This window comes from Drosophila takahashii, chromosome X, assembly GCF_030179915.1.
Source record: "Drosophila takahashii strain IR98-3 E-12201 chromosome X, DtakHiC1v2, whole genome shotgun sequence".
NCBI classification, from domain to species: domain Eukaryota; kingdom Metazoa; phylum Arthropoda; class Insecta; order Diptera; family Drosophilidae; genus Drosophila; species Drosophila takahashii.
In genome coordinates this window covers 23,914,809-23,938,750 of record NC_091683.1, presented here as the reverse complement: position 1 = coordinate 23,938,750, position 23,942 = coordinate 23,914,809, and the positions used below count along the sequence as shown (strand labels likewise).

Below are 23,942 nucleotides of genomic sequence, written 5' to 3'. Positions count from 1 at the left end.
AAAGTTTGAGCAAAAATGTGTCAACATAGAGACAGATCAAGACAGAAAAACCAAAAGCCAAAAGCCGAAAGCCATTTTCAATGAGAACCTAGTGATGAGGTCGCACGACTGCACAATGGACCCATCGAGGTCCCTGCATACGCCCCGACCACCATTCGTGTCCCATGTCATAAAGTCTGAGGTCTGTAAATATTAGAAGAATCGATCGAATCGTGGAACATTCCATCCAATCTCTCGTCTCTTTTTGTCCACGGCGTATGCATGCCGAATTCGTCCATTGTGGAGTGCGGTGCGGCTGGTGGTGCTAATGATCGTTGTAGGAAACTATCGAATTAGTCAGAGCTAGTTTAGATCATCTATCTGTGTGGAGGCTTCGTCCTACCCCGAAAAGGCGCCTTACTACCGAATAGGACCCTCCCCCGACTTCAGTACTCCGTATTCGTCTCGAACAAAAAACCCCACACACACACACAACTCTCGTCTCTCTTTCTCTCTCTCTCTCTCTCTCACCCGGATCAGAAATCGTATCCCCAGCCTTGGATTGAACCGAAACTACTTCCAATACACATCGAACCAATCCAAAAACCAAAACGAACCCACAGTAATCTACATATACGTACTTTATATGCATATGTGTTAACCTGTTTTGTGTGTATGTGTCTACGTCTATAAGTGTTACCATCTATGTATTTGCCAGAAGACCTATATCTATCTATATATACTTGTACCAACTATATAATGTATCAACTATCGTACTACACTAGGCTATTGTTTAAGAACATGTTTTGTCTAAGTCAGGACCAGAACAGCGCATTGGTAATATGCAAGTAAGTTCTTCGAACCCATAGGGCCCCTGCCACGCCCCGCCCCGCCCCATTGCCATGCCCACTTTTTTTGTCGAGCAGCAGCTGCAATCTAAAACATCTAAAAATCTAAAACAACAACGGCGCGGATTGAACTCTTTAAAGCTTCTTTTTGTTAGACAGACAGAACCAAAAACTAAAAACTGAAAACCAAAAACCAAAAACCAAAAACCTGATACCAAACCGAACAAAGAACAAAAAACTAAAGAAAAAACCATTCACACCGATAAAGAAGGAAAAACACTTTTGCTTTATTTACAAAGAACTCTTTTGTATGCAACTAAATATGTTAAACTTGGCACTATTCGAACTATATCGAAACTAGGTATCGCTTATCAACTTCGTTGCTTCACTTGTTGGAGCTGGTGGTATTCAAGCCTTCAAGACTATGCGAACGTTAAGAGCACTGAGACCACTACGTGCCATGTCCCGTATGCAGGGCATGAGGGTACGTACTTTCCATACATACTCGTAACAACCCTATACCAAACCAATACCAAAATCAAATCAAATCAAATCGAAACCAATTACCACAACAAAATACCAACAAACAAACAAACAACTTCATCAATCAGTATCAATATCAATATCAGTATCAGTATCAGTACCAATATCAGTATCAATATCAGTATCAGTATATGCATATCGTAAATCGTATATCAATCCAGCTAAAATCGAAATCGCCGAATCTCATCATAACTAATATTGGCAACTCTTTAACGCCGTCTTACCACGTTTACACCAGCCATTCATTCAAACTAACAGCAACTGATCCGAACTGTGTATCTAGAGAAATTGAAACGTAGCTTTACAGTTAACCATTTGGATTGATGGACTCATCACCATGATTATCTATCTGCCCAAGTGCAGCAGTTGATTTGATTTGTTGCATCCGTAATCCGTAATACGTAATCCGTAATCTGTAAAACATAAAACATAAACCATAAGCCGTAATTTATTGACTGATTAGATGCTACTTACCCAACTACTTACTCAAATCTCTCTCTCATCGATCAGCCGAACACAAAACCACACTCCAAGTACTAGAGTTAATCTTAGCTATCGTTAATCGTTACTCTTATATTTATCCGTATCGTTATAATTAATTAGAGAACTGTTTTGCCTTGCCTTCTCTCTCACACAAGTTGCGTCTTGCTCGCTCTCTTTTTCGCTCTCGCTCGCTCGCTCTCTCTCTCTCTCTCTCTCTGTCTATTTTTGTCCTACTATCCACATCTTCTATTGATCGTCCGCTCGGCTCACTCTTAGAATTATTGGAATATCCGAACATAACCAACTAAGAAATTCGCTTAACCAGCTTTAATCTTAATCAACGACAATCGGTCGAGTCTATTTGCCTGCCCAGTACTGTAGAAACCGAAACGAACTTTAAAATCTAGAATTATCATCGTCTTACGTACCTACACCACTTTTGATTCTACTCGTATTTAACCCATCTCATCTAGTTCGCACTCCAATCGGAGTCACGTACTTAGTTTCTAGTTTAAGTTAACTCTTAGCTAAATTCGCTGTATTTATATAATTAACTACTTCAATTTGGTCATGTGCTTGCTTGTTCGCCAATGAACCGTTATGCTGTTGCCTGTTGTACTTAACCGTTATTCATGTAGTGTTGTAAAGTGAACTGCTGCTTTGGCTTGGCTCAGTGTTGAGTAACGCACGCTGCTTGCGAGTAGTGTTAGACAACAGCGAGAAAATCTCCATTTGCACACACACACGCTTTCATCTCATTAAGCCCAAACTCATTCAGCTCTATAAATAAAGTAACTTATTAGCCATCTATACCGCAATCACACTCATTTACAAAACAAACATAAATGTACACGCAAGACCACACATTTGTACATCCACATCTATCGATAAGTCTGATACTAACTTGATCTAGTGTATACCGATAACTATATTTATATATATATATTCCCAACTGACTAAATAACTCTCTGCATTTATTGTATTATATTCTATCCCCTCTCCCCCGCCCTCGCCTCGCCTTGCCTCGCATCACCCATACACCCATAATGTATCCCAACAACTACAACAACCAACCAACCAACCAATCCATCGATAACTCAACTCCCAATCATCATCGACGTTGCCAACGACGACCCAATCGGTTAACGATCGATTCAATCAATCAATCAATCCACGAAATCTGAAATGAACGACTACACAAAAAAAACCAAACCAAATTCAGGTCGTCGTTAATGCGCTGGTACAAGCTATACCGTCCATCTTCAATGTGCTATTGGTGTGTCTAATATTTTGGCTAATTTTTGCCATAATGGGTGTACAGCTTTTTGCTGGAAAATATTTTAAGGTACGTGCCAAATGTTTCAATCTAAAACCAGAACCAAAACCAGAAACCAAGCCAAACCCAAAAACTAAAACCAAAACCAAAACCGAAACATAATCAAACAGGCCAAAGATCGGGGGTTAAATGAATGCAAGTCACAACCTTGTGCTCGTTTCGCCGCCAAAAGGCCAAAATTGACAAAAATTCAATTCCGAGCAGCATTCCATAATTAGCAATGATCAAATCAGTCGAAATATCAAATCAATCTTGAAAGAAATGCGTATCTTTGCATCTATTTTTCGTAAATAGTTGAGTTTCAAACACGATTCAAAACGTTAGGTTCAGAAGTAACGAGCCAAGGATTTGTCCAAATAAAAGTGACAAACCCTTGTGGACTGTACATAAAATCAGAATCCATTCAAATGCAAGTCCTGAGCAAGAACCAAAATCAGAATCGAAGTCTAAATCAATCGAAAAGCAAATCAGAATCAGAATCAGATGCAGAGTCCGATTCAGCTTGGGCATGCTTATCGAACGTTATATAACTATACGAGTATGCGACCTTGCGAAAGTTGCTGCACTAAAACCGTTTCCTAGAACACTCCTTAGTAACAATAGCCTTAGTCTGTACTTTGCCTTTCGCACCGGAAATTGAAAAAGAGCAGAACATTAACTATCCAAACTATTTAAATATAATCAAATATCAACTTATTCAATTCAAATCAAGCCGAGCTTTTTAAAATATCGTATAGTCAAGAAGCCAAGCTAATTAGCTGCTCTAACACTAATACACCCACAGAACCACTGACACTGTTACAACTTAGTTAGCATATTTGTATAGCTGTTTCCTTATGTAATCTGCCCCGTCCATATAATAGTCTATATATCTATTACAATATCTATCTGTATGTGAAATCCCGCATAACTGAAATACATTTTTCCGAAATCAACTCGATAAACAAAACCAAACCCATCGACGCCAACCACCGATGACCGAACCACCGAACCGATAACCACGATACCACGATCGATAACCAACAGTGCGAGGACATGAACGGCACGAAGCTCAGCCACGAGATCATACCAAATCGCAATGCCTGCGAGAGCGAGAACTACACGTGGGTGAATTCAGCAATGAATTTCGATCATGTAGGTAACGCGTATCTGTGCCTTTTCCAAGTGGCCACCTTCAAAGGCTGGATACAAATAATGAACGATGCTATCGATTCACGAGAGGTAATGTACAACCCTTACAATCCGTATCACTCCAAACACCCACATCAGACTGCATTTATGTTTGCCAATGCGCTTTGCCAACCACGAAAACAAGTAAAAATCAATAATTAAACACGCAAAATAGAGCAGAAAGCCGCTATGACAAAGCTATGTTGCAAACGAATAGTTCGTTAAACCATACATACTGTAAATGTATAGAAAATGTCTATAATCTATACCTAAGTCCAGTCTATGATACTTTTTATTAATCAACCAATTTTATCTATAACTTTTTCTCTTTTTTATATATGATCAACAAATCTACAACTACAAACTACAACAACACTCAACACTAAAAAAAAAACTACAAACAACAACAAATACGGTCACACCACTCCAAAAACAAACTCTGGCTACACCCACTCCACAACAACAACACGAGCAACACTAAAAATGATCCATTCACCAAATAAAAATCTAAACGAAATGAAACCCGAAACTGAAACTGAAACCAATGATGCCATACTACCAAATTTTCCCGCAAAATACAAAATTCAACAACGATTCCTGCTGCTATCGATCGATATCGAACCGGCCAAACAATCGATAACAGGTGGACAAGCAACCAATTCGTGAAACGAACATCTACATGTATTTATATTTCGTATTCTTCATCATATTTGGATCATTTTTCACACTCAATCTGTTCATTGGTGTTATCATTGATAATTTTAATGAGCAAAAGAAAAAAGCAGGTGGATCATTAGAAATGTTCATGACAGAAGATCAGAAAAAGTACTATAATGCTATGAAAAAGATGGGCTCTAAAAAACCATTAAAAGCCATTCCAAGACCAAGGGTAAGACAACAACAAAATACAAAAAAAAAAATAACATAATTAAAACAAACAAAAACCTATAATCAATAAATAAACTGAAACAAAAATCAAACCACAATAATCTTTAACAAATATAACAAAAGAAAAAAGAAAAAAAAATTACCAATAACAAATATAAATTAAAACGAAAATTTCTTAAGAGGGGACATCAAAGCTTCTAGTACGCACTAGAAATAGTGCAAATTTATCCAAGTAAAAAACTTGCCAAGTTCTCGAACTTTCCGTTCTCAGCCGTTTTCAATTCATTTGATGCCCCACAACCAAAATCTAAAAAACGATCTAATAATCAACAAGAAATATGACTGAAACATATAAACTTAAAAACTGAAAATAAAGACAATAAGAGAAACAAGCTTTTGATCGCGTAATCTGTGCCAATCGTATCTGTATTGTATATATAACATTTTGTATATATGATAAACTTTTTTCTATGTTAACTTGTATTAAAGAAACACCGAACTGTGCTACTGAATCGGACTGTTATACGAGACCGTCAAACTTAAATGAAAATCCAAAACCGATTTAAAAAACCCGTACTGTTTTACAATGATGGCCCTTTGACCTCGATTACTGAAAACTGACGATTTCACAAATATCCAAAGTATAAAATCAACCAGTAGCAAACTGTTATACGGACTAGAACGTCGACAAAACCCTTGCAATCCGCTGAGTATATTTATGTACCAAACACATATCTACGTACGCGCGTATGTATGTATGTGAAAGGCCCTGTTCTCTAGCAATATTTTGTCAAGTTAATTGATGGATCTTTGAAACAAGAGAAAACAACAAGAGAAACATTACGAAAACGAAAAGAACAAGAAGATGAAGGCAGCGCACCAAGTCGAGTCTCTGGAATGGCTGCCGTGGTGCGAGAGAGAGACAACGCCACTGTTGCCATTGAGCGACTCCTGCGTGCGACTGCGAGTGCGAGTGCGACGACGATATGCTCGCAACATACCGTTTTCTTTTCTACTCTAATACTTAATTTCCACTAGCTGTATTTAAGTATTGTGTCCGTTTGGTTCGTCTGTACTTAAACATTTTTATGTCTGCCATTTATCAGCTGGACGTTCGTTCTATCAAATTTAAAATTCCAAAAGCAAAGCAAAACTACAATCTATCTATATATGTATATACCTATCTATGATACCCCACTCGCAACACTCCTAACTTAGATATGGCAACCAATGCATGTTTCTTTACTACTCTCGTACAACTACTACTACTACTCTTAATCTGGATGTGTACATAGCATACATCTTGGCACGTCTCTCTTTAATCTCTACTCTACTATGGGCATGTTTAGTGATAGTCACAGAACGATAACCGATAATCGAAAACTAAAAGTAATACAAAATCGATAGCAAAATCCAAACCGAGCTACAAGAAATTAGAAGTGTGAGGCAACGGCTAGTGTCTAGCATGCTGACAGAGAAAAGAGACGGACTGACTGCACGTTTTCAAACTGATCTCTCTCTCTCTATTCCTAGCTCTGTAAATGTATCCGTCTCTGTCTCGTGGTATGCCGCCAAAGAACCGTGTAGTGTGCTCTAGCCTTAACTTAACCGTTAACTGTTAACCGTTAACCATTTAACCTTAACCGATGCAATGAATGAATGTTTCTAGCACACTGAGTCACTGTCTAACTATGTTACCCAACTGTTTCACTGTTATACGCCTACTCTGTACGTCTGCAGGTGCGCGGAAACGGGAACGGGAACGGGAACGACGCTCCACAAAACATCACATCATGGAAAAAAGTTTGCAATTGGCACAGATCTACAAACGTTATGTAATACTGACAAGAAAGAACCAACCTCAAATCGAGAACAAAGCAAAGCTAAGAAACCGAAACCGAAACCGATAAACCCCCTATAAAACAAACTGAAAGTAACTCAATAATAATACACATAAAGCGATCAACCGAGCTGAAAATGAAAACTCTTATCCTATATATAACTAACTAATAAGAAAATGCGACGTATTTAACCAGATGTACTTATACAAAACTCTTCTATTCCTTTTCTCTCTTCTCTCCAATGTGTTTTGTCGGTGTCCAACGATTGATTACGTTTTATGTTCTTACCTTTCCGTATTCGTATTATTTCCCATCTTTTTTTACCGTTTCCGTGTTGATCTTTGGTTGACTTCTTTTACCATTCCAGTGGCGACCACAAGCAATAGTCTTTGAAATAGTAACCGATAAGAAATTCGATATAATCATTATGTTATTCATTGGTCTGAACATGTTCACCATGACCCTCGATCGTTACGATGCGTCGGACACGTACAACGCGGTCCTAGACTATCTCAATGCGATATTCGTAGTTATTTTCAGTTCCGAATGTCTATTAAAAATATTCGCTTTACGATATCACTATTTTATTGAGCCATGGAATTTATTTGATGTAGTAGTTGTCATTTTATCCATCTTAGGTAAGTAAAACCGAAAATCAATTTCCAAATTAACCCCAAACCAACCACAACCCGACCGCCAAAACCCAATAGCCAAAGTATGCAAATCGATCCCGAGCTCTATAAATCAAAAACTTTTTGAATTCAGGATCAGTACTCTGATCCTCGAGTCGTAAACTCCCCTCTCTCCCCACTCTCTCTACCTGTATGCATAAACTTGATGTAAAAACCTGTCTGCCTCTGCAACAGTACGCTCCTCTCTCTTTACGTATTGACCTTTCCAATAATTGTTGCTAATTTGCTGTCGTATGGGTAATGCGTAATTCCATTGTTCGATGTTGATTCGTATTGAAGTCCAATCCCCCTTTCCCAGCAAAAGCAAAAGAAACAAGCAATGTAATAATCCCCCTCCCAATCGATTTGTTGTGTACTAAAACTGTTGTATCGCGAGTGCTCATGCTGCGATGTGATACCGACTGTTATACTATACTGTTATATTTATGACTCCCGGCATCACAATCACTACATGAGCAGCTCAATGTTGTTGTGCTTAACGTATTCCAAATTATGTTTTTGTTTTCGCTTCTGACACGCTTGCCATTTGCATAGTTAGCTGAAGATTCCAATTGCTTTTCAAGAACCTGTTTAAATTCTTGCCAATATAACCGTCAATTTCTCTAAATAAATCCATAAAACTGTTATACAAGCTAAATCCCTTTCAAGTACTTTACAACTAAGGTCCAATGCTTTCGTAAATGCTGTACTCTTTCTAATCAGTAACATATTGATGTTAAACTATTCAAACATAGACGGTTATTTGATCGAAAGCTTATATAAAATGAAATCATATAATGTTTTAAAACTGTTATACAAGTCTACAATCATTTTGCTTTTTTGCCATACAGAATCGCAGCTAAAATTGCAAATGCGCAATCGATCAATTAATGTGATAAATATTTAAATTGTTGTTGTTGTTATTGCCAAATTTGTATGTAAAATAAGTTAGTCGATGTTGAATTTTTATTTTAGCCTAAGTTGAAAAGTAAACGTAATTCGTTGCAATATTGGTGTTGATTTGATTGTATTTTCCAAGTAAGTGTTGTCGTTTGTAGCTGGCGTTAAATTCCAAATACTTGTACTTGACCATTAACTTGATATATTTTTCGTTGTCAATGTTAAAAAATGTTAATACCAACAATTGGCAGATTTCAATTGAAGTTTGTCGCAAAAACATATTTATATGGGCCCAGCCTGGGCCCGAATATTTTCTTTTCCATTTTCCGTTTTCTATTTCATTTAATCTTAAACTACAATTTAAAACATAAGACCGACAAAATTGCGCATACGTAAGCACAAAGAAAAAAAGAACGAACAAATGGAAGAGCTAAGGCGAGACATTTCCCACCACTCCACCAAATGTGGAATTATATTCCGAAAAATCGAGTTGGAATTGGCTTTTGGCTACAACCAGAAACGAGCACGATAAACTATACAAAAGATGGCTTAAAATATGCTTTACTACATTGACCAATGCAACAGAGAGCCTCCTTTTTAGTGCCGAGTGCCTTGAAAAGGATGCTTTCCCCGTTCTGTTGCTGTCGACGGTGTTACCCCAATTCGAAATGCGCCCAAAAAAATATTTTGTCTAGCGAAAGCCCCCTTGAAACCCCAAAACCCAACCCTAACCAAACCCCAACCGCAACCTCTATCCAACTCCAAGCCAGAACCGAACCAAAACCAGTAACCAAGATAACCCCCTCAAGAAAAAAGAGAAAAAACGGAACCCAAACAAACCGATCGTATTGAGTTTTTTCCCCTACATGTACAAGTTTTTCGTTTCACTTTTGAAATAGCCATAGTTTGTGCGCGAGAAGCTTCAAGTAAACCTTTACTATTTAAGAGCTGCGAAACTTAACTGTTGCTTACGCTTCCTTTATCGCATACGTATCTATATATATGTTTACTACTCGCCAGAGATTCACGCGCCCCTTAACTTGTTCTCAAGCGCACTTTCCAAGAACTAAAAAAACCAAAATACCGATACTTAAATGCTTTCAATTTTTTTCGAACGCTCTAAAGTATGCTTCCTTATTTGGCTTCGATGTTGCGACAGACGCAAAGTGATATCCTCATAGACGAATATATTAATACACGCTTAAGGCAAACGAAAACAATCCACAGAAAAAAACAAAAAAAAAATAAAATAAAGAAAAGAGAACGACGACTGAGCTTTTGTAAATGCAAATTCTTTAAATAACAAAATAACATGAATAACAATAAAAAATCAATAAAGAAAAGCAATCGCTACACACACACACACACACTACTATACACTCTTGAACACGTTAAATGGCTTGCACAAAAAAAGAACGCATAACAAAGTATAAAAACGAAATGAAGAAAATGAAAGTTAATATCACACTCAAAATAAACTCAATCACACAAGATTCAATCAGAGTTAGGTGTCAATGGGCATTCCACAAGCACTCCACTCTGTGCGATTGTCGGTTGCATAACTCTGTTAGCTACTGCATATGGTATCCAGACCGATATCCCAAGACCCGGGGATCCCGATCTCACACAAAAGGGATCCCCGAGCGTTCCAGAGCCAGGAGCTCTGAGGGCGGGGCCCCAGCCAGGACAACGGCCATGCGGACCGTCTTAGCGTGCGGATCCTGCAAGGCCGTTGAACTGGATCGGACCGGACCCAACGGCAATCCAACCCAAATACAACCCAGCCCAAGGACCCATTCCGTTCCGAGCCCCGTTGATAGTGCGTTTAGTGCCCATGCCGGAGGGTTCCGCCCACAATCAGGCCCAAAATCTCTGAAAATCTCTGATGACTTTCCAAAATCAATGTGCCAAAATCAAAAGCAATCAAATCGATGGATTTACCGTAGCAATAGCCTGAATCTTCTTAATGGTTTTGGTCCAATCTACGATGGAGATTATGTACTTTACTATGAACGTAGTAAAAAGCATACAACTTTGTATATTCTATAGACGAGTACCCCTCCTCCAATGGTTCCCAAGCCATTTCCCTAGTGTGGGACTCCCCCCATATTATGCCCCCCAGCCCCCCTCTCCCAAAAAAAAAAAAATACCCTTTCTTACTTTGAACAACTTTTTCTACCTAATCATAAGAAGCTTTCACCTTTACCGCCACTACTATTTTTGTATTCCTTCCTTTCTCGAGATCGCTGTAATTAAGCTCTCAGCTCAAAATTCCAAAAGTCCTGCAAATAGTTCGTTCGACCACGCCCCCGTCCTTCCAACGCCCCTTCGCCATTGCTAGAGCCATCAAAAAAAGAAAAAAGAAAAAAGAGAAAACCAAATTAGAACCAATGAACATTTTGATGTGCCGGGCAGCGAACGAACTTTGCAGTCTATAGTATTTGGCACATATAAAATATGCTGCGGATTATCGCTAAAGAAAACGTAACAAAAAAAAAAAAAGAAAAAAAATCAATCAATTTTTTACAACTACCGAGACAACGGTAGTCCGGGCTCCAAGATTTTTTGTTATGATGCTACTTTTGCTGTCGCTGCTTAAACCAACGCCAAAGATCGCCTGCTCCTGCGCCAGTTGCTCGCAAACAGCCGAAGGATATCGACAAGCCAGCATTGCTGCTTAAACTGTTAACCGTTTACTGTTAGCCGTTCATCGTTTACCGTTTACTCTAACCTTAACCTCTTTCGTTTTCAATATTTTTCGATATTTCGTTTTCGTTTCGATTTTTTGTCGTTAATTTTTCTATATCTATATCTCTCTCTCTCTTTCCGTTTTGGTTTTTGCGCAGCAATCCCCCTAATTTGATCTAGGCCAGCTGTAAAATTGTTTAAAACTTTGTGTTAACTGTACCTGTACTGCTAATCCGTATGCGTAACCAGTAACTGTACTTTGACTGTATATGTTGTAAATGTATTTGTAATTTAAGTGTATCTCCTTCGCTCCACGACGATTGACGATTGCTCTCCGATTGTTCGATAATCCGATTAACCCCTTTTTCATTTTGTGATTTCCGTTTCGTTCGGCCTGTTTATCTTTTTGTGTCAACTGTACCCAGCCAATGTAACTTTTGTCCAAACTGTACATATATGTATTAATTTTGCGTTCGTTTATTAAACCCCTAACCCCTAACCTGTGTGTGTGGGTGTCTGTTTGTAAATTCCTTACTTCGTGTTGGAGAAAATGGAGGAGCGGAGCGTGCCGACAACCTAATGCTTTCCATATTTCAGCTATGTCAAGTGTTTAGTCGCCCAGTCCACAATATCCCCAGTCTCAAAATTCCCATCCACGATTCCCGACCCGACCCGACCCGATTCTACTGTACTGTGTACTGTTACTCAACTGATTTATCTTGATAAACTCAATACCCGAATCTTCCAAATCCGCTGCCGAATGTTCGCCGCAGGTCTCGTACTTAGCGATATTATCGAGAAGTACTTCGTGTCGCCGACCCTGCTCCGAGTGGTGCGTGTGGCGAAAGTGGGTCGAGTCCTGCGACTGGTGAAGGGCGCCAAGGGCATCAGGACACTGCTATTCGCGTTGGCCATGTCGCTGCCGGCCCTCTTCAACATCTGCCTGCTGCTGTTCCTGGTCATGTTCATCTTCGCCATCTTCGGCATGTCGTTCTTCATGCACGTGAAGGAGAAGAGCGGCATCAACGACGTCTACAACTTCAAGACCTTTGGTCAGAGCATGATCCTGCTCTTTCAGGTAAGAGGCCCAGCCACAATTCCGTTGACGGTTTATGTTGTCTATTGTTGTTGTCGTTGGGTGATGTTGCCACGACCCCCGCGGGGTCCCTGAAAATCCACTAGAAAACAAAGAAGAAAAATAGAAAATATAAAATAAAAATAAAAAACCAATACCAATGCCATACCTCCTCTGACCATCGATCGGCGACGCTCTATCGCTGGAGTTTGGGCGTCGATCGATGGCCGGAAACGGAAATGGTGCCGCTATTTGTTCAGTCTAGTGGCAACATCACAATGTTGATTGAAGCTGCGGTAGTTGTTGGTAAAAGCTAAATTAGTGCGATTTTTTGATTAATAAACTACGATTTCATTTATCGATTTGTTAAACTCTCTGTCTATCAGTCTATCAGTCTATCTGTCTGCCTATCGGTTTACCATTTACTCTTTTACGTTCTCTGTACAAAGTACGTCAACGATCTAAATGATTCACTTAACTTTTACGTTTTACTTTGCACCACGGCACCAGGTGAAGGCCAAAATTGAATTGGTCCACAAACTGGTGTCGTGCCTCAAACGGCTTTCAATTATGTTTTTGCGCTTCTTTTTCTATCAATTTCAATTTCAATCAATTTTTATGCAACGCATACGCTTCTCTGTATATGCATAATTTTAGTAAATTGTACAAAAAACAAATCTAATTCAGCTCTTTCAACAAACACCAAATGAAATGTCAAATTTCCTCAAGACACCCCCTCTCCCCCCTGAAAACAAGAAAACCCACCCCCAAAGTCTCGCCACCTGTAAAAGCTATATATGTACATATGTAAGTATGTGCAAAAAAATCAAAAGTTAAGGCAAACCGAAAGATTAGCTTCGATCTTACGATCCAGGGAACACAAACCCCATCTCTCTGTCTCTATTTCTTTTTCTATACTATCTGCCCCTCGCTCTCTATATCTCTATCTACTTTTCAACTATCTTTCTATCGCAACTGCTTTAAACATCCTAATCTTTCCAATTTCCCCCATTCGGAGTCCTCCTCGGAGGCTCCTCGAGCCAATACAAATGCTTTTTACGCTTAGCGCTTTGAGTCCCCCGTCATTCTTGGGGATAGCCCTCCTAGCCACGCCCCCGATCGCCCTTTTCGACCGGGCCAGGGGGCTTCTTTGATGGCCTACCAGCTTGCCCCATTTGCATTTCCGGGGGCCGGATCAAAGCAAAGCAGCCAATTCAATTCTGCCAATTATCCGTAACGTAACCATACGCATACCGAATACACACTCAATGTATAACTAACTATACTAACTATAGCCGTAACTGTACTAACCACCTACCGTATGCCATAACTAGTTTGCTTAGACCAGCGATCCCGGTGCCGAACGTTTGACTAATGATGACTCTTCTTGTTATTGTATCTTCTGTCTTAAACTTCTCTCTCTCTCTCCCACCGCCCACACAAACGAACACACCGAAAAACCAATACACCAATACCACCACGAACGAACGACCTGACATGCATCGATAAATATCGATCAATAAATATCGATGCATCGAACAACCATGCCCAACCGATCGCACAACTGCCAATCCAATCCAAACCTATCAATTTGTATTCGATTGCGAATCGATAACGCTCCTTTGCCAAACCTACTTGAACCCCTCAAATCATTGGTTTTCAATCAACTTAATCCTGATTCCTGATTCCCGATCCTTATCCAAATCCAAATCCTATTTAAACTGGCAGATGTCGACGTCAGCCGGTTGGGATGGTGTACTGGACGCCATTATCAATGAGGAAGCATGCGATCCACCCGACAACGACAAAGGCTATCCGGGCAATTGTGGTTCAGCGACCGTTGGAATAACGTTTCTCCTCTCATACCTAGTTATAAGCTTTTTGATAGTTATTAATATGTACATTGCTGTCATTCTCGAGAACTATAGTCAGGCCACCGAGGACGTGCAAGAGGGTCTAACCGACGACGACTACGACATGTACTACGAGATCTGGCAGCAATTCGATCCGGAGGGCACCCAGTATATACGCTACGACCAGCTGTCCGAATTCCTGGACGTGCTGGAGCCCCCGCTGCAGATCCATAAGCCGAACAAGTACAAGATCATATCGATGGACATACCCATCTGTCGCGGCGACCTCATGTACTGTGTCGACATCCTCGACGCCCTCACGAAAGACTTCTTTGCGCGCAAGGGCAATCCGATTGAGGAGACGGGCGAGATCGGTGAGATAGCCGCCCGTCCGGACACGGAGGGCTATGAGCCCGTCTCATCGACGCTGTGGCGCCAGCGGGAGGAGTACTGTGCCCGTCTCATCCAGCACGCCTGGCGGAAGCACAAGGCGCGCGGCGAGGGCGGTGGTGGTGGTGGTGGGTCCTTCGAGCCGGATCCGGATCAGGTCGATGGCGATGGTGGTGGCGATCCGGATGCCGGGGAGCCTGCAAACGACGAACCGGCGGATGGGATGGCTGAGGCCCCCGCAGGAGGAGGAGGAGGAGGAGGAGGAGGAGATGGTAGTGTTAATGGTGGAGGAACTGGAACTGGAACTGGAGACGGAGCTGCCGATGCTGCCGACGAGAGCAATGTAAATAGTCCGGGTGAGGATGCAGCGTCGGCGGCAGCAGGAGCGGCGACAGGAGCGACGGCGGGAAGTCCCGGGGCGGGCAGCGCCGGACGACAGACCGCCGTTCTCGTGGAGAGCGACGGGTTCGTGACGAAGAACGGCCACAAGGTGGTCATCCACTCGCGATCGCCGAGCATCACGTCGCGCACGGCGGATGTCTGAGCCAGGCCTCGCCCCCCCCTCCAAGATGCACGCGAGTATTAGCATGAGTACGTGTTGGATGTTGCATGTTGCGTGTTGCGCGTTGGGTGCTTAACCAATCCAGTGCGTCATGTGCAACTAAACAGTGAGCTAACAACAACAGCGAACAAGGCGAACAACAAGCATAATTTTCTGCTATATATAATGAAAGTACACCATACAACAAAACAATCGAAACAAACCAACAACAGTAACAACATCATCAAGAGAACAACCACAACAACAACAGTAACAACAATCGATGAAATAACGAAGAAGAACAACAACAACACCAGTGTAATGTCTTTGAGTTACAAAACATACATACATACATATACATACTATATATTTGTATACCCGCATTATTCAGTTAACGAGTCAGCAACCAACAACAATCATACTTAAGCTAAACAACCGAAATGTCGAAATATTTTGTAAGCAGCTCGTAGTCCAATCCATTTAGGCGTTTTTTCCAAACCAAACAATTTGCCTAAGCAGGTGGAAGAAGAAGTAAAACATCAACACACCCACACTAGAGCTTGAAAATGATCGATAAATACCGATTCGATAATATCGATGTTTTCAAGGCAAAACACATATTTAATATCGAGAAAGTGCAAACTGTCGATATTTTCCAAGCTCTAACATACACACAAAACCCACACACAACACACTCACACATAACCATAAACAAATATAATCCCAAAAAACAAAAAACCAAAACCGATAACAAAGTTAAAGAACGATGAACAAGCTCTAAAAATTGTATTTGCCAGTAGTGGGACAACAAACAACACGCTTGATTTAATTAACTACCAAACCTACCAAACTACCAAATGGAAAAAACAAAAAACCAAAAAATGAAAGACGAGCATAAAACGGTAAAGAGGTAAGGAAGCATAGGCAAAGTCACTAAAACAAAACCCCCCAAAAGCAACATTCTAAAATAAACAAGATTAAACTTTTTAACTTATTCTAAAAGAGATGGAGAACACCAATTTGCATAGTTTGTATTGTACATTTATCCAGCTAAATAATGAAAAAACCAAAGGAAGTAAATCAAAAGCGGACCCAAAACAAGTAACTAGAGCAACACCAATAAAAAATACCGCCTGAACTGCCATTGAAAGCAATACGAACCAAAAAAGAAAAAAAACTAACAAAAATGAGGGACAAACAAAAGCGAAAGCGAATGCTAAATGTCAAAGTATATTCACACAACATCCATACACAAACTCATACGTACACCCGCACACACAGAAGGAGGGACAAAGGTCAACCAGAGAGTAATAGGCAGACAGAGTTACTTCACATTCAGAAACGATCGTACATTCCCTGTGCAGTTTCGATTTAGGCGATAACATCCCATTGGGCCAGCAAGAAAGTTCAAGCAAACATTTTCACCCATAGATATCGGATTTTTGAGGTTATGTCCTCATTTTGAGGTTATGCTCTCACTTTGAGGTTATGTTCTCACTTTGAGGTTATGTCCTCGCACACACACTCAAACCCGCATACACACACACACACAGAGAGAACCACAGGTACACCGACACAAAGCGACAACAGTACCAAACAAATCCTTGGAGTTGGGGCGCATGGAGCCGAAGGAAGTGAGACAAAGACATGTGAAACCTTGAAAGAAGACCTTAGCAATTCAAATTAGAATTCGATCCGTTACAAAAAATCGATCGACAAAAACAATTAACGAAGAACGAAGGGAACGCGAAAGAAGTGTCTAAGAGAATCGAACAATACCAAGAATGTGAAGTGAAAGAGAACCAGTACCGAATCAAGTTCAAAGCAAAAGCGAGGCAAAACGAGTGCTAAGAGACAAACAAATAAAAAAAAAAAAACGGAAAGTAGCAGAAGAAGCGTTTGTGCCTAGCACAATACAAAACTAAAGCAAATAGTGAAACGAAAACGAGTGAACAATTGAACAAGTTTTTGTTTTCAAAGTGCTATATTTTCACATACTTCTTCTTTTTTATATTAACCTACAAGTAGAATCGAGCAAAGATCGAGATTAACGCTAAATTACACAATGAGCAAGGAGAGTAAATACGAAACGAATATATATTACTCGTAATTATAACATAACTAATTTAACTAAAATACGATATTGATACTGAATTGAATTCAAACAAAGTTTTAGCCCGACCGCTTGAGAGCATAGCATACTTCTCAGCGTCAGCCGCCTTCGCATTCGCTTTCCTTTTCGTATCCGCCGCAGCCGCGTTATAACGATGGACAAGGAGATATGAAAAAACCGATAACCGATAACCAATCCAAAACAAAAAACGATAAAGTATTCCGCTCAGTTGCGCCCAATTTCGCCATGTTAAGCTTTGTTTGAATCAACTTTACTGCATATAATTTCTTTGGTTTCTCTGTCGTTTCATTTACTAGCAATGCCTTTTTCGCCGCTGTTCAGTTGTGTATTGACAAGCAAACGATTACCGATAACCGATTACGATAACGTTCAATGGAACTCCATCGAACAGCCCCCGCTACACTGATAGTTGTGGAGCACTTCGACTCGAGTGTCGCAGGAAAAAATAATTATATGTGAGGTTCCATTGCGCACACACACACACACCACTCACACAAAGTACAGTACACTCTCGCAACATTCACCCACCCACTCACCCAACAAACATATAAATAGAAACTCAGACACATGTAAATGCTTTGCTTTTGCTTCGAAATTGCTGCAATCGTAGAAGGTGATTGAAAAAACGAATACTTTGGGATCAATGCGCTTTTTGGTTTTGACAATAACAAAAGAATTACCAGTTCACCCACAGACACTCACGTCCACGAGAAAACATACACAGAGACAGACATGGACATTGAAAGGACCTTCTTTCAGTGACGATCCTCTTCTCGCTGACTTGCTCTCACTCGATCTCCACCACAAATTGAAACCGTTATACGAAAACAAGCTTTCACACACTGCCTGACTTCTGACTATCTGTTAAATCAAATACAAATGCGGAACTTGTTCTAAGCACTTCCACATCTACCCACTGAAGAGAAACAACATCGTATCAAATTTATCAGCATTGGTAAATTACAAATCACCCACTGTCAACCAATGATGTTTTCCCAATATGTTTTTGTTAGTCGCTCACAGTTTTCTCTACACAATTTTTCTATTACAAATGGCCAGAGTGTTTACATTAACTTTTTGTTGTATAACCGTGGTATAACAGTTTATAACTGTTGTATAACAGTTGTATTGCAGTTGTATAACAGTTGTATAACGGTTATATAACAGTTGTATAACCGCTGTGTAAGTGTGTTTAAACAATTACAACACATTTGTATAACGGTTGTATAACAGTTGGCTAAAAGTGCAAATATCTCAGCTTTCTTCACTGTAATACCCATGTACAACCGTTCTATGAAAGACAACAAACACTCCAGTTACATTGGCCACTTCGCATCGATCAACTCTCTCAATTTGGTCGTACGACAAATTTAAAAGAAATGTTAAAGCAAGCCGCAATAGTTTACCAATACTAGACCGTTCCGATTTCACCATCTCAAGAAGGCGTTCCAAAACTATTTATCCTAGCCAACACAAAAAAGTAACGCAAACAACAAAAATTGTAGAGTAATTAACTTGTGTACATTATGGGGACCAGTTTAAGCGTTGCCTTAGAGTCCAAAAATTAAGTGTTTCCTTATTTGCGCACGCTTTTACAAGAGCTTAGTCAATGATCAGAAACCCAACCTATGTTTGTGCTACGAAAGCCGCACCCCCTTTCCCCCACCATATTGAGCCTGTGACCTCTTAACCTCTGAAACCCTGAACACCTGAACCCCTTAACCCCTTAACCCTTTTCCAACCACGAGACGCAACTCGACTCGAACAGACTCCGCTTTGGTTAGCCTTAAAATCATCGAATTACGTATTTGTATTTCCCCCACATTGATTTAACGCTTGCGAATTGCCAATTTTGTAACGACTTGAATGTAGCTTCATTATTATACATTTTGTTGGCTGTTTGACAAATAATACGAGTACCCACTTTGATAAATAATAGAACACATGGAAATAACGCAAATAACGATTAATCGCTTAGTCGAGAATAATAAAAACGAAACATGCTATAAACTAATAACAGAAAATTAAGTTTGAAAATTCCGTACAAAATGCATAAGTTTAACGACAAAAGCATATAATACTGAGAAAATTAAACGAATAATATAACTACTTATACTGAGTGCACTGTTATAAACGAGGGGCGGGGCGAGATTAAATAAACAACAACAACAACAACAAAAACGAATCAAACGTAAATGAAATGAAACTGAAAACAAAAAACAAAAAACAAAAAACATATATTATAATGGTATAAACTTCAAGATATTGTACTATCTATGTGTGAATAACATCATCTGCAAAACAACAACAGCCACACATGAAGCTTATGCGACAAGCAAACCAAAAAAAGAACAGACAACTTACGAGATGTCGAGGATGAGAAACCCTATAATAGACGTGTAAATTTACAATAATAAAAGTGGAGGGAGGGAAATGAATTTTAGCAAGCGGTAAATTCAAGCGAAACCGAAACGCAAATTGAAATCGAAAAGTTGAAAAAAATGATATATGAGGACAAGAAGACGTTGAAGGAGGAATGATAATGATATTGATAAGGAAATCTATTTCATATTTCTAGCATACGTGTAAACATATTTTTTGTGCCGAGGTTACGTTCGAAGCAACACGCGCATCATTGCCATTAGACAAAATAAAATTAATTATATATACAATATGCCTAAAAATAATACGGGAAATCCAAAAAAAAAACGAAAAAAAACACTACAACTAATAATTATAAAACAACCAAAAACAAAACAAAACCAACAACTGCATATTTTGTGCTGCTGAAGAAAGTCACAACGCAACAAAAAACATGATAACAATAAAACGTATATAAATTTCTAACAATTTTAGAGCAATAAAACCACAAACACACACACACTCTCACCACAGAAGTTTGCCGAATATTTGCACCGCCACTGTGGCACAATGGGCGTGCGAAAGAGAGCGAGTTGGAGGCGAAAAACGCTCCGCACTGCTCTCGCACACGGCCGCACAGTGGCGCCGCAAAGTTTGCAACCGACAACAGCCAGCAGCATTCTCAGATACAAAATACCAAATGCAAATGCAAACGAACGGAGATGTTGCAGTTACAAAAACGTTAAAACATTTTTTAGATACACTTCAAAAATCAAAGCGTGGAAATTTCTATATTAGTTAATAATAAAATCCTTTTTTGTTAACTCACTATATTAAAATGAAAACAGAGATGGACAAAAACTTTAGCTTTATACTCGTACATTTGTAATATATTACATAAGTCTAGATAATTACATAAAAAAAACAAAGGAAAATAGAAAATATATTATAAATTATAATTATACAAAAGCAAAACCAAAACCAAAAAAAAATTTTACAAATAAAAAAAATGCAAAAACAAAAAAAAACCAACAAAACCAAATCAAACGAAGCATAGCAAAGAAAATTCAAAGTAAATTCATAAATAGCGAAAAAATCGAAAAAAAGGAGAAAACCAAAAACGAACTGTAAAAAAAAAAGAAAAAAACATTTAAATGTAAAACAGCCAGTTATTATGCATAGCTAATTAAATTCAAATACAGAGCAGGAGCCGGAGATGATACCAAGAAATAAGAACAATTATTGCAATTAGATATTCTACATAAAAAATTCGAAATCTTTAGTAAAGCATAGGTTGCATATACAACCACACAAACATGTACACAAAGTTCCACACATACGCATTCCCGTATATTCGAGTATTCGAAAAATATTTTCAGCGGACCCCAACCGGTCGTTATCCTTGTTTTAAGTATAATCAGTTGCCAGCCCACCCACCCATCCACCTCACCCACTCGCCCACACACACAGACAGACGCCATTAAGGACCCACACGAGACACATAGACAGACCCTGGAAAAACCAAGCCAAGCAGCAGAGATTACGATACCAAACCAAACCAAACCAAGCCTATACTATACGATACGATACCAAAGTCAAACGATACCAATTCCAATCCAAACCGAAACCGAAATTGAAACCGAAACACAAGAACACACAATTACGAAAGTTGCCATCCAGCGAAATATTTGCAATTTATATTGAGAGCAAGAGTTAATAGCCGTTTATATAAAGCCCGTTGAACACGAAAACAAAACGAAAACGAAAAAAAAGAAACAGAAACAGAAACAGAAAAACCAAAAACAGACTGAAGAAAATGAGAATTATTTAACAAGAAAATTTATATATATAATGATAGCCAATAGAGAAAGTGCATCCAAGCTATTTGAACAGAGTCACAAATTGCCAAGCTGCTTTTACATGCATTCAGAGCTGAGCCCCATCCACTCACTCACACACACAGCCACACACAGAGACAGGATGTCCTGCCACGCCCACAAACAACAACCACCCACCCACAGACACAGACACAGACATACACAATGGAGATGGAGTAGCTCATAAAAAGATTGAGATGTAAAGGAAATATGTATTTATATTTATACACCAGCAAGATAGCAAAAATGGATACATGATACTAAAGAAGCATAATTTAAAGATACATATTAAAGAAGTCTTAACTAAAGCAACAGCAAAAACTGACAAAAAACTGAGAAAAAAAACAAATTAGCGAGATTACTGAAAAAAAAGACGTTTGCGATGAGACACAGGCACCGTTAGCATATTTTTTTTATACAAATACAATTTAAGCAAACGAATACGAAAATCAACAAATTGAAGTAATTTATTAGTGAGAAACCGAAGCAACTGATGATGTCTTTGTAAAGACTTTATATATGCCTGCCATATGCCTACATCTGCCTAGCTGTCTGACTCTAACACAAATACACGAACACCACACTTTCTCCCTACCCTTCTTTCTCTCTCTCTATCGCTTGTGCAGACACGAACAGAAAGACAGACCTCTTGAATAATCCATTCATCATTCCGAACTAGGACTCTCAGGTGCCCTCGATGAGAAGCGCGGAGAGAGGCGCACTGGAGCGCAGACTGGTTGTAAACGATGCAGCGGTTGCACGTGCCAGCCCAAAAAGTGTTCAGGCTTCTTCTTCTTGTCTTTGTATACGTTTTTTAGCTCACCCCCTCATTTCTTGGCCAGTTTTAGGGAGCCCGCCGCACAGTGGGCTCCCCGACCTCGATCCCCCGATCCAGAGCCGTTGTTGAGCAACTCTATTTGATAGCAACTTCCCCGGCTACAAATTCTAAGTGGTTCAGATGGCTGTAGGACAACCAGACACACATACGCCCACACAGACACACAGATTCTCCCCCCAAAAGATGATTAAGATATATACATATGAATATGTATAGATTATATATGTGCGATCAAGTAAAAGCAGCTAAAAAACGTACCGAAAAACGAAAAAAAAAATGCTAAAAAATTATGACACCCGCCACTTTTCTACTAAAAAGAAATCGACTGTATATATATATACAAATATATATATATATGATAATATGAGTATATTTATGTAGCAGTATAACAGTATGTGTAGTATAACACTTTGTCCATTTGCTTGACAAACACACACATACGGAATACACTCACAGAACCACAAGCCACAAACAACACACACAGACAGGCACATGATCTGCATTTTGTTTTCTAGTTTTTTAAAGGGACATTAACTTGTATTAGCGATACTCTTAATAAATAAATCTTGCAAAATAATAAGAATAGGGACATCGCTGTCATACATTGTAATCTTTTCGCCGGCACATCCTTCGATTTTCGATTGAAGCCCAAGCCAGCCTCTTGTTATCAATTTTTTCGATAGAATACGTGTATTTACCAACCACAGATAATCCATTAAGTTTGCCCAAACACACATATTAATATAAATATACCTGCATATATATTTTTTTTATAACAACGTATGGGAAATCTATATGGGACAAATGAAACACAACAATTTTTGTATGTATTCATTTTTATTAAACAAGAAACAAAAAACAAAACGGGAATAAGGGAAAATACAAACCGGAAACCAAACAAAGAAACACTCGTAAAACACACTGACAGACAAAAATTGTTTTTATAAAGATATATTATCGATTAATAAATTTAAAATAAAAAAATAAAATACAAAAACGAAAACGAAAAGAAACAAACGCCTGAATTAGTTTATTACGCAAAAAAAATGAATTATAATTAGTTAATTCAAAATAAAAAATAAAACAAAAACATACCCAAAAGAAAGGAAACAAAAACTGCACAATAAAATCTAAATGTAAAAAATATGAACTAAAAATAAACAAAGCAAATGCAAAGGAAAAAGCCCAAAGAAAATGAGATAAAAAGAAAACGATTTTGATTTTCATTATATATAAATAATTAACGCTTTTTTAGTTTTCGAACAAGTTGCATAATTTATGTATAATTTATAAAGAAAAGGACGACAAAAACAATTTATAATAAAGCAAACCAAAATAAATCAAATTAATAAATGGGAAACCTAAAAATATTGTAATGTAATAAATGAAAAAACAAAAACAATACAAAAACAAAAGGATATATATATATAAATTAAAAGCGAAATTTTTTCACACTTTAGCTTAATAAATTGTAAAAAAATACAAAAAAACAAACAAACAAAACTGAAATAAAATGAGATTTAATT

At 38.8% G+C, this 23,942-nt stretch overlaps 1 protein-coding gene across 33 annotated transcripts in view; it reads left to right on the top strand.

Annotated features, from left to right (window-relative positions):
• para (sodium voltage-gated channel paralytic) overlaps positions 1–16,048 on the top strand; it is a 68,712-nt gene extending 52,664 nt beyond the window's left edge. For 24 of the 33 annotated variants that reach the window (XM_017144164.3, XM_017144148.3, XM_044396218.2 and 21 more), the window contains 7 exons: positions 1,189–1,311; positions 3,076–3,198; positions 4,216–4,410; positions 5,003–5,248; positions 7,456–7,726; positions 12,121–12,425; positions 14,151–16,048. In XM_017144164.3, coding sequence (XP_016999653.2) covers positions 1,189–1,311; positions 3,076–3,198; positions 4,216–4,410; positions 5,003–5,248; positions 7,456–7,726; positions 12,121–12,425; positions 14,151–15,209 — 2,322 coding nt within the window. In that variant the 3' untranslated portion in view covers positions 15,210–16,048. The remainder of the gene's footprint in view (positions 1–1,188; positions 1,312–3,075; positions 3,199–4,215; positions 4,411–5,002; positions 5,249–7,455; positions 7,727–12,120; positions 12,426–14,150) is intronic. The other 9 variants (XM_017144168.3, XM_017144153.3, XM_017144151.3 and 6 more) reach the window with 2 other exon arrangements.
• Positions 16,049–23,942: the final 7,894 nt, after the last annotated feature.